Here is a 12025-nt window from a genome sequence, read left to right on the forward strand (position 1 = left end):
CAACCTCAGCCTGAACACAGAGCAAAGAGACTGCAGCAACGTGACACTGAAGCCAGCTCTGTTAAAGGAACACCTTCTTTCAAAGTCTGCAGTGCCGACATGAGACATCATTTAATGTGTTTGTTGATTTATTTGTATTTGCTAGATTGATAAGCATCAGTTCTTGGTATGAGCTAGAAATTCCTGATATATTTCTAGCTGAATATCATGATATGATACATCTTGGGTAATTTTGATGTAATGATTTAATAACACTTCTCCAAAGTTGCATGTTACTTAAAATATTAGCTTGATAGACGCCTAATTAAGTGACCCAACAAGCAGGGCAGTTACATTTACTCCAGCAGATTTGGAAACCGACAAGAATCTCTATTGAAGACTGTTTTGATTTGAAGCAATGACTTCCTGACTCTTCAGTATTTGTCTGATCATGGTTTATTAACCCAGTCTCCAAAGGGTACACAGGGTTATAGTAAGAGTCTGTTCATTCTAAATATATGTGGTACTTTTTTAAATATCCTTCCCAAAATCTTGTGGAAAGGAAGGAGACAAAGTTTAGTTAGGAACGATTTATTTAAGATAAGATAGGAAATACTAAACTTCACTGCTACAAACATGAAAGACTTTACAGGAAGTAAACAAGACTGTAGTGGAGTAATACATTAACTATTGTTCAATGAAGTGTTGCAAATATCCTGTTTAATAAATTATATGTGTGTAAGTATGTTTTATAATCCGTTGAACAAAAGTGCAACATTGCCTCAGGACTGCTGAGACGCTTTATGTAATGATGCAGCAGATCGTAAAGTTTTTACAGAGATAGGTAGAAAGAAGGATTAAAGCTCCAGTGAGGAACTTTAATCTCTTTGGTGGTCTTGTTCTGTACGTACACTACCAGTTAAAATGTTAGTTATTACATCATATTATAATCGCTTGAAACACTGTAGATTAATACCAAAGACATCAAAACTGTGTAATAACAAATAGGGAATTATTTAATGAACAAAAAAGTGTTAAACAAAGCAGAATATGTTTTATATTTTAGATTCTGTAAAGTAGCCCCCTTTTTCCTTCATGACAGCTTTGCACACTCTTGGTATTTTCTCAGTCTGCTTCATGAAGTGGTCTCCTGGAATGGTTTCTAATTAACATGAGCCTTGTCAAGAGTTCATTTGTAGAATGACTTGCCTTCTTAATGTGTTTGAGACCATCAGTTGTGTTGTTCAGAGGTAGGGTTAGTACACAATGGATAGCCCTATTTGACTACTGTTGTAATCCAGATTATGGCAAAACCAGATTATTTCATAGTTTTGATGTCTTCAGTGTTAATCTACAATGTTGAAAATAATTAAAATAAATAAAAACCATTGAATGAGAAGGTGTGTCCAAACTTTTGACTGGTAGTGTATATGAGGAGTGTTGTATAGCAATGAGTCTCTTCCTGCTGTCTTTAAATGTCAGATGTGTCACTCAATGTGAATACATTAAAGTGTCTCACCTGACAATGACCTTGCAGCAGCAGTTACAAGTGTTAAAAATTACAACATGGTGCTTTTCAACAGCAGGAGCTTGCCTCAGAAACTCTGGCTGTTTCAACAGCAGGAACCAGGGTCTAATTTAATTCTGGCCTTTGAAAAGTCACTGCTTCTTGCTTTAAGTCGAGCATTTCAGGCTTTTGAAACTGCATTGCCAGTCATGCTTGTCTCCCTTCATGTGTTGATTGAAGATGAAAGACATCACAATGCTAACAGGCTATCTGTAGCATCACACATGCCGACGCCTACATGCTTGTAGCCCTCTATGGCGTCATCCTTGTTGAACGGCCTTCATCTCTTTCTCCCTGCCCTCTACTGGTCTGTCGTGTAGTCCAACTACTTGTATTGCTTCTCCATGCATCACTGGCTGGATTTGCATAATCGTTGGACAACAATGGGCCTCAGGAACCATTTAGTTCCTTGAAGAGTAGTTACTTGAAGTAAAAGTTCCTGGTACTTCAAGTTGAAAAGCACCTTTATGTTTAACTTTATTTTCTTCCGTAAAGTCTCACCAGAGGCAGTCTTTCGAATTAAGACTGTGTGGACGCCTCTTTGGAAACAGTTTGTTTGTCTGCTGTGATGAAACCTGAACACATTACCATGTCTGGCTATAAAGCTTACTACCCAGATCCAGAACTTGGCCCTACATTTAAGGTCAAGTATTTATTAATGTACATATTATGTTTTAGCTCAGGAACAGAAAGCCTGACAGACTAAGCAAGCTAACTAAGGAGGGCGGGGCTTAGTGAATGGTAAATTTGGCAAGCCAGACACTGACATCAGGGGTCACTGAGAGGATTCAAAGTCCTTTTCTATAACCGTAATCCGTTGGAGCAAAGTGTCAACATTTATCTTATAGAGTAACCGTCACAGTTGGCTGCAGTTTTTCTCCTGAAAGAACCAAACTGTTTATTTTCTTTGTATCTTACCAGAAGTGTCTGATTGCTCAGGTTGACCTGTGAGGTGTTTCAACACTCCAGTTATTCATCTGAGTAGTTTACTCAACCCTGATGTGACGTGAACTGCAGGCTTTTGGCCCGATGTGAGACATTAGGAGTTACCAAAGTGGAGCATGTTTGTAATTAAGGATGCTACATTTAACCAAAAAACAAGGAGCGACAAATATAGAGGATTTATTTCAAGATGTGAATCTGTACATGAACCCTGACCTTTGACCTGTGTTTGTGTACCGGTATGTGTGTATGGAAGTGTGGGTGGATGACTTCTGTTTACTTTGGAGGAAGGTTACCTGCTCCTTTTGCAGCCCATCCGATTTCAGCTTTTACAGGAACTCATTAATATCTGTGTCCTAAATAAACAGAGATAATGGGAGAATTAAAATCCCTGTTTCTCGACACTCCCTGTCGCAGAGCCAACTGCTCTGACTGACATGAACAGCTCCACCTGAGAGAAACCCCCGACAAACTGATAGTTGAGTAAGTCATTCTCCTCCAGGTGATTACCGCTTTTTATTACTTACATGATGAAACACGCGCTTTTTCTCACGTAGCTCGTAAGCACTTCTTATCAGCTCAGTGTGTCGGTGAGATTGAGGTGGGAAATGTGATTGTATTACAGGAACTCCTATTTCCAGTATCAGATCGAGCACCTGTTGCAGGTTTTAATCAGTCATGTGGTGTCGGGAAAGCCCTACTATGGTTTTCATTCTGGAAGTAAAAGTAAAACCACTGAAGAAGCTTTCTCATCACATTAGAGTTACTGTTGAAAAATCATGTTGGGGCGAAGATCACGTGATAGATGTGCTGCTTAAAGCTTCCCCTCTGCACCTTTGCAGAGTGTGTGTATAAGACCTACAGTGGACTGCGTACTTCTTTTTCACCTCTGTTTAGTCCTACCTGGTTAAGTTTTTCATCCCCAATCCAAGTCTCTGACGTAGAGTGCTGGCTAACATAGAACCTTAATCTGTATATTATTTTCCCTGATGATGCTACAGGTGCGAATTAAACACTGCAAGGACATCAACGATATTTAAATCAATTCAGTTTGTATGATGACAGTTTGAAATGCTCTTAAATGCCCTCATTAGAAACTAGAGACTGAGGTCTTGGTTTAATAGTCCCACAAACAGACTCTGAATCATTGCTACAAGTTCAACTTTCTGGTTTCAGTCTGGATTCAGGAACATGTTGCAAGCAAAGGAACTGTAAGTCTTAGCCAATATGCACTCTGTGAAACGTGGACATAAAGAAGTCACCCTTTGGTTTCTGAAGAGGTATCATAAAGCCCAAAGATGATGCTCTCCATATTGGAAATGAGAGTTGAGGCAGGCTTTTAGCTTTCTTGCTAACAGCTACATCACTAAGGGCCACATTCCACCATATCTGTGTCTGGCCCGTCTCTGATCCACCACAGCACCGGATCTGATAGGCTTCTATTCTAGTCAATGTGTTAACTTCCACTGGATCTGCTCCGTTGCGTTCTGGCTGAGTCTCTGATCCGGCTGGTCGGAGCTCTCTGAATCAGATACACAAGACTTCTATTTTTGCCGGATGCCGGAGCACAACACATCAATCTCAACAGAGCAGATGGAGCGGGACAGGAAGTCAGGCAACAAAACAAAATGAAAACATCTGGTTAATTTTCAGAATAAAACACTCTGTGTCATCGTTAGATTGTTTTTAACTTAACTACAACAACAAAATGTAATTTTTGGGCGGAACCAGGCCTGGAGTCAACAGTTCAGAGGTTTTCAGAGGCCCAGAAAGACAACATGGATGAGGAGAGGAGGAGGAGGAGAATCCTTGATTCAGTGATTACCACGGGAAAACCTCGGTCACATGACTCCAGCTATCCGGAGGTCCTGCTCTGTGCTGCGTTCCGAAAACGCAACCGGTGTTGACGGATGAGAGAGCACGGAGCCGGACCGCAGCGTATCGGAGACAGACCGGACACAGATCTGGTGGAAGTCCCGAGTTAGTCCACCCGCCTTAGTGTCAGTCAACTCAGTGCACCCATTATTATGCGAATGCATCCATAGCTACTTTGATATCATAAAAATGGGTAATAAAAACATTCATCCCCTCACAGTCTTCATGCATTAAGACATGAGCTATAAAAACTTGCTGTATCTGCTGCAAAACTGGCATTTTAACATGGATCCTAATGGGGTTTCCTTTGCTTGTGGAGCCAGCCTCAAGTGGTCTCTTGAGGAACTGCAGTTGCTTTGCACATCTGCACTTGCTTCATTTTTCAAACACCAGAGTAAAGTTGCTACTTACTCTGATTTAAGTGATCATATGCACTTCACACTGTCCTAGCAATACCGCACAATGTTTTTGCACCTCAAATATCTTTCTGATGTCATGTTGGCCTTATTGGGGTAACTCTTTTATCTTCAGACGACAGCTGCTTCTGTTCCTCCCTCATCACTGCTGCTGAAATCCCTGTTTCTCCTCTGTGTGTTAGATTAAAGTTGGCAGTGAAATGTCATGACATCCATCTGTTGCTGTTATTGTTTTGCAGAATGCTAAACGATGCTCTTATTTCATTTTGCACATGTGTCCGTCACCTGTAATGCTCATACCATGTTTTTACAGTCCTCATCCTACAGTCCATATTCATTATGTTATCCTTTGTGCAGCTTACCTATTTTGGCGTGCTGAAACATTACTGTCATATTGTTTTCAAGTTTGGGTAACTGCTGTTTCTAACCTGTGTCTTTTCCTGCGGGGTGTGTATTTTTGTGTGTTTGTTTCTCTGCTGGGCGCTTGAGTAGCCGGGCCAGGAGGAGAGAGAGGAGAGTTTGGTACGCCAGCCTGACTTCATTCTCCCCTCACATAACGAACAATCAGCTCCAAGCTTTCTCAGCCTCCTTTTCTCCACCAAGTTTTCTTCGGCTGATCCATGCACACTTTCTGTGGCTGGAGAACCAATCAAAACACTTGAATACTGACTTGAAATGTGACCAACATCTGATCTCTGATGGGTATTAAACACAGTTTTCCTGAAGCTGTAACTTCCCGCTCCTTAAAAAGAGTAATTTTGAGTTTCTTCTCCAACAAGCTTAGCTCAAAAGTCTGTTGCACACATTGGTGAAGATGATGCATCAGAGCCACGTGGTCTTTAATAAAGACATCCAGCCTGTCAGACCTGAGCGGGACACATGCAGATCAGATGTTGGTCACAGTTTGGAGTCGCTAACAGCTCATCTATGGTTGCTGATGCTTGCTGCTTCTGTAGAGAGCATGAGAATAATCCTGCACTTCTTTGCCGTGGCTCGTCTGCTGCACACAGATTACTGACTGAAACTTTGAACCACTCCTGGATGAAGCAGCAGGCCTCAGATTTCTGATTTTCAACTCCTTTCATGTCGTTTTGTTTTCTCTTTGGTTGAGATCACGAGAAAAATGTGGATTTGTATCATGCACCAAATTCTGCCGCCTTGAGTATCTGCCGCAGAGTTCAAGATGGAGGCGGCAACCCCGTCTGGAGTCCAGTCTCAGTTTCTAAGTTTTGCAGCATTAAACTCCTGCACTGATGAAACGGAAGCATTGAATTCAAGCACAATGCTTCTTCAATGTTTGGGCGTGCTGTATCAAAGCGCTCATCCTGTATTGATTTATATTTTGGCTCTCTAAATCATCCGTCTCTCCCTCTGGGTTACGCTTGTTATCAAAACCGCTCATAAATCAATATTTTATTGGCTCTGCCTTCTGTCTGAACCGGAGCACACTGATACAGTTTTACAAAATCAATCTGTTTGCAAAGAGGACGCAGAAACCAACACAGAAGAGTACGAGCTGATCTTTTATTCCCTTTAACAGCTTTAATGATGCTCTATTGAAAGACCTGAGGTAACAGTTACGTGTGTCCGTAGTGTTAAATGACAGAAATTTGAATTTAATCATCGTCACACGTCTCGGCCTGAGATGAATCCTCCATGCAGATTCACTCTGATAAACCTCCTTCCTCTGGAGCGAGTGGAAAATCACCTGCACATGACGCCTGCCATGTCGCTTTGATTCTTCCCTCTGATCTGTTATTGTCTGATGTAAGGTCGTCGGCATGGAGTCCCGCTAAGCTCCATTGGTTCTGATCAGCTGGAATGGCTTGTGTTTGATTTGTGATGTACCTGCTAAGCTTCTGGGATCCCTCTCCATCTCTCTGTCGCTGATCACGCTGCTCTCAGGACACGCACGACTTTGATTAAACCACGGCTGATAAACCCTGATTTTCCAAGAAACACGCATGTCTTCTTGTTTTTCTCACCTCCTTTATAATCCCTCTTTTCTCTCCTTCTCTCTTTTAATCTATAGAGGACTATAACGTTAGGTGCTGGCGACCGGCAGGTCATCCAAACCCCCATCGATGACGCCCTTCCTGTCAGCGGCAACAGCGTGGCCCAGCTCTTCAGACAGCTTGGTACGAATATTTTTTATGAAAGATTTTTATGTTTCTACAAAGGTGAAATCTCATGAATCAGAAAGTTTACAGGAAATTTTTGTATTTCTTAAACTTGTTCGTACTTTTGCACTTATTTAAGTTTCTCCAACATACATACATACACTACGAGTCAAAAGTTTGGACACACCTTCTCATTCAAGGGTTTGTATTTATTTTGATTATTGTAAACACTGTAGATTAAAACCAAAGACATCCAAACTATGAAAGAACATATATGGAATTATTTAATGAACAAAAAAGTGTTAAACAACGCAGAATATGTTTTATATTTTAGATTCTGTGAAGTAGCCCCCTTTTTCCTTCATGACAGCTTTGCACACTCTTGGTATTCTCTCAGTCTGCTTCATGAAGTGGTCTCCTGGAATGGTTTCTAATTAACATGAACCTTGTCAAGAGTTCATTTGTAGAATGACTTGCCTTCTTAATGTATTTGAGACCATCAGTTCCATCAGTGTTGTTCAGAGGTAGGGTTAGTACACAATGGATAGCCCTATTTGACTACTGTTGTAATCCAGATTATGGCAAAACCAGATTATTTCATAGTTTTGATGTCTTCAGTATTAATCTACCATGATGAAAATAATTGAATAAATAGAAACCATTGAATGAGAATGTTTGTCCAAACGTTTGACTGGTAGTGTATTTTTATTCTTATTTCATTAACCACATCAACACACAAACACTGAAAACACAGTTTTCCACTTGTTAACGTTTTCATGTCTTCTCTGAAAAAAAGTTTACCTCTAAATAAAGTATATCGTTTGTCAGTCTTCACATGATTGCATTGACTTTGTAAAATCAGCAAACGTACTTTGTATTTGTATTAAACAAGTGCAATCAAAGTAAAAATGCAAACAAAACTACAAAATAAAGAAATAACTTCAAATGAAAAATAAAGCCGATACATGGCCTGAATCACACGCTACCCTCTTTTTAAAATGTGCTTATCTTTAAGCTGTAATCTTCTGATTTCGATCCTGGTAAGGACATTTCTCCCCCTGTTTCTCCATTGCATCACATTTTAAAGTCAGTTGATGTAAATAGTTTCTCTTCTTAAAGTAATGTCCTTTTTATAAAACCCAGAAGAGACACTAAATGCTCTCTTCAGAGGTGTCAGACACCAGGGACAGAAACAGTAGTTTGATCATGCAGGACACTCACTCTCCTGGCTTCCTCTTGTTCATTCATGTCTCTGTGGCATTGTGTGACTCTGGTTTTTAGAAAGCAAACCGTCACAAGATTTTTTATAACACTAAAACATGAAAAAACTTACCGATAGAGGAAGCAGGAGACCAGCGACTCAAGTTCAACGGTGAAGTAAGATAGCGTTCCTCTGTCAGGTGGATTATAACAGAAGATTGTGGAGCAGTAACTTCTGGTTTTGCTCTTTAAGGTCCTTTGTGTCAGGAACCTTTTTGTGATGTAGTCAGACACAAGAACTTTAAGAGGAGACCCTCAAGGATGATGAATCTGCAGCTATTGAAGCCAGCATAGCAACTGCAGAAATCTACAGGAGCAATGTGGTTAAAATGCCAGAATTTCCCTTTAACAAATAAAACCTAACTCGTGGTAGTTAAAGACAGAAGCTTTGGATCGATCCTTGTTAGCACCCTCATGTTTCTAACAGATGATAGTGACGCCCTGGGACGCCTCGTCTCTTCTCTGTTCCCCCCTCAGGTATCGCAAACGTGCTGTGTCTGTTCTGTGCCGCCCTGACGGAGCATAAGATCCTGTTTCTGTCCAGCAGCTACCAGAGACTAACAGACGCATGCCGGGGTCTGCTGGCCATCATGTTCCCCCTCAAATACAGGTGTGACCCCCTCTCAGCATCCCTTTTCTATGTCCTTTCATCCCTCTCACACATCTGATCAGATAGAGTCACAGTTTAGAGGAGGAGAGCTGTTGTTGAAGACAGATGTGTTAAATCTCGATCTGTTTGCGTCCGTTTCAGCTTCACCTACATTCCCATCCTGCCCGGGAAGCTTCTCGAGGTCCTGAGCACTCCCACTCCCTTCATCATCGGTGTCAACTCGTTCTTTCGCTCGGAGACACAAGAACTGGTGAGTTCTCATCCCAGCAACGCGAAGAATGTCACAACAGTATTTTGTTTATTTGGATAAGACGAAGAGAACAAAGATGCTGAATGTTGAGCAATGAGCCAAAGACCATCAGAGTGTGTGCAATCCTCTGAAATGGTCACTGAATGTGCAATTGAACATGCGAAACCACTTTCTTAAACCAAAAACAAAAACTTTTCTTATGTCGTAAACTTTTATTTTGAAACTACAGAGTAAAAGAGTGATAATAAAAGCTTTCAGAGACTTGTTTAGGTACCTTTAAAGTGCTTGAATTTTACTCTCAGAACCCTGTAGAGACCTGCAAGTGGAGCTGAAAAGACTGACACCTGCTGCACATTTGATGGAAAGAAACATGTTATGATCACAGAGTAAAACAAAGTGCTCTGTTTATCTATAAAACTTTCTAAAACATTATAAAACAAACAGCTCACAATAAAGAGAGAAGAAGTATTTAATCCTCTCAGCTTTTTAACATTTATTCTTTTAGAGCATCAAATGACTGAATGTTCTTTGATTTTATGACAAACAGTAAACATAACCATGAGCTACTGCTTTGGTAGTGCTGTTTTTAAAAGATAAGGTGGAGACATTTTGCTGCCATGGTTGAAAACTCTTATAAATGTTAAAATTAGAGCTGTCAAAGCATAAAGTTTTAAATTCCTGAACAATCACATTTTTAATGGCATGTTTAAAATTACATAACTTTGCCTTAGGGAATTGCAAATTTGAAGTAATTTCTGTGATTGATCTTTGGAAATGTTAACTATCAATTATCGATTAATCATTAAAAATAACATAAAGATTTTCCATGTCAAAAAAAATGCCAAATGCGACAGGATCAAATCCAGTCCCATCAAATCAAATCAACAAAACAGAGAGTGCAGACTGTGAGCCAGCTGTAATCTGGATGAACATTTACAATCTGACAACATATCATCTGTGTCCTGGAAATTCAAGCAAACATGATGCAACGTGTTATCACTTATGAGAAAGTATAGAAGGAGAAGAATGCATTGTTCTGTATCTCCGTGAACTGACCCCCTTAAGGAACCAAAACATGAGCAGAGGATGCCAAAAGTCTTCATTAGAAAACACTGACCTTGATCTGAGTCTAATCTAAACTCTCCCTGACCCTTTGATTAATGGTACACTTATCTTTTAATAAACTGCTCTCTCTCCTTTACTGTGCCGGTGTACGTATGTACATTCTTGCTCTTTACAAGCTGTGCCAACATGAATTATACCGACACACACACAACGATAATTACCGCCCATACCTTGTGATCAAAGGAAGTGATTATCTGCTGTCTTATTAAAGTCTGATGAGAGTGTAATGAATGCTTCTGTTGGAGATATCAGACTGTCTGCTGCTGCTGAAGGAGTCATTATCTCATATTCTGTTGTGTAGTCATTATTAATGCACAAGCACACATCAGGGTCAGGGGTCAAAGGTCATCATGAGGTCAATGTGTGTCTGTTTTGAGTAATGAGAAGCTGTTGAAGGAGATGATTACTTTTGATCTACGATGTCAGACACACACATTAAAAATGTGTTAATGCGTGTGTTTGTGTTTGTGTGTGTCTCAGTTGGACGTGATCATCGCAGACCTGGATGGCGGCACCGTGACGATCCCTGAGTGTGTCCACATCTCGCTGCTGCCTGAGCCGCTCCTCCAGCAGACCCAGACTGTGCTCTCCATAGTAAGAGCTGCAGCCTACACACTGCACACACCCCTGATTCACAATAATACACACACACACACACACACACACACACACACACACACACACACACACACACACACACACGCACACTGAACTCTGGGAAGTCTCATTAACATCATGTGGGTGGTTTCTACCAGGCAGTAAATTCCCCGGTGGCGCTTTATGGGCTGAGATGCCAGGAATCTCTTCTTGGATTGTTTTCCTGGTGATTTGATGTCTGTCTTGTTTTCATTTCTAATTTGTTCATGGTGTATTGTTTCACTTTTTTAAATTTCATATTGCAAGTTTAAAGTTGTTGGTTTCTGTTTCAGTCTGAGCTTTAAAGGTAAAAACTTGGCCTCATTGTCTGGCTCTGATAGGTAGCTTCAACCAGCAGCTGCAAACAAGTCGAGATGGGTTCAATATCTTTTATAAAGTCTTATTTTTGCAACTTAAAGGTTCAAAATGTTATTTCAAGTCAAAACATTTACATCACGCTAATACAATTAGTAAGTCTGACTTAAACTGGACTTTAAAAATACTTGTAAAAATGTCAATTTGACTGAAATCTCTCCAAGTCAAAGGTCAGAGAAAAATTCAATTCAGGGGACAAAACGCATTTGGCATTGTTGTTGACATGGAAAATGTTTACGCTTTTGTTTTATGATTGATCGATAATTGATCGTTACCTTTCCAAAGATCGATCCAGAATTTTTTTTACAATTTACATCCCTACCACAAACATAGCTTGACTTCACCATGCAGGTAAACTGACAGAGACTTTAATTATAGAGTAAGATGCTTTTTTAAAATCAGGAGCAGAGGTATAACTCCTTCACTACGTGTCATGCACTGAACTCGTCTTCCTGAACTCAAGCTCATTCTCGGAAATACTTTTTCATGTGTTTTATGAAGTGTAACAAATAATTCCCCTGCTTCCTTATTCTCTCACTAATCTCTGTAGAAAACACGAACATCTTTCCTGCTTCCCTTCATTTGCATCGTTTACGATTCATCCTATCAAATATGTGATGACTGTGTGTTTACGTTAAAACTTAGTTCCATAAATCAGGGAATATTTCAGGAAATGCTCTTCAGTTTATGATTATTCTACTAGATTGATGTTACATTTGAGTCACGTATCGAGCAGATAAAGACTTCATGATGTTACTCGTAATGATGCTGTTATAAGGAATTTAGAGCACTCATAAAAAAAGCATTTCCTTCCCTGAATTTCTGCTTTATTATTATTTCAATCATGAAATAGTCAAGGGTTAAATTTGA

The 12025-nt window shown here is 40.1% G+C and overlaps 1 protein-coding gene across 6 annotated transcripts in view; it reads left to right on the forward strand.

The window, feature by feature from the left end:
* Nucleotides 1-12025, forward strand: part of sbf1 (SET binding factor 1) — a 71571-nt gene that overhangs the window by 34894 nt on the left and 24652 nt on the right. For 4 of the 6 annotated variants that reach the window (XM_034673307.1, XM_034673309.1, XM_034673308.1 and 1 more), the window contains 5 exons: nucleotides 5272-5301; nucleotides 6812-6917; nucleotides 8637-8769; nucleotides 8911-9019; nucleotides 10625-10738. In XM_034673307.1, the coding sequence (XP_034529198.1) occupies nucleotides 5272-5301; nucleotides 6812-6917; nucleotides 8637-8769; nucleotides 8911-9019; nucleotides 10625-10738 (492 nt within the window). The remainder of the gene's footprint in view (nucleotides 1-5271; nucleotides 5302-6811; nucleotides 6918-8636; nucleotides 8770-8910; nucleotides 9020-10624; nucleotides 10739-12025) is intronic. The other 2 variants (XM_034673310.1, XM_034673312.1) reach the window with 1 other exon arrangement.

This window comes from Notolabrus celidotus, chromosome 21, assembly GCF_009762535.1.
Source record: "Notolabrus celidotus isolate fNotCel1 chromosome 21, fNotCel1.pri, whole genome shotgun sequence".
In the NCBI taxonomy this organism is placed as follows: domain Eukaryota; kingdom Metazoa; phylum Chordata; class Actinopteri; order Labriformes; family Labridae; genus Notolabrus; species Notolabrus celidotus.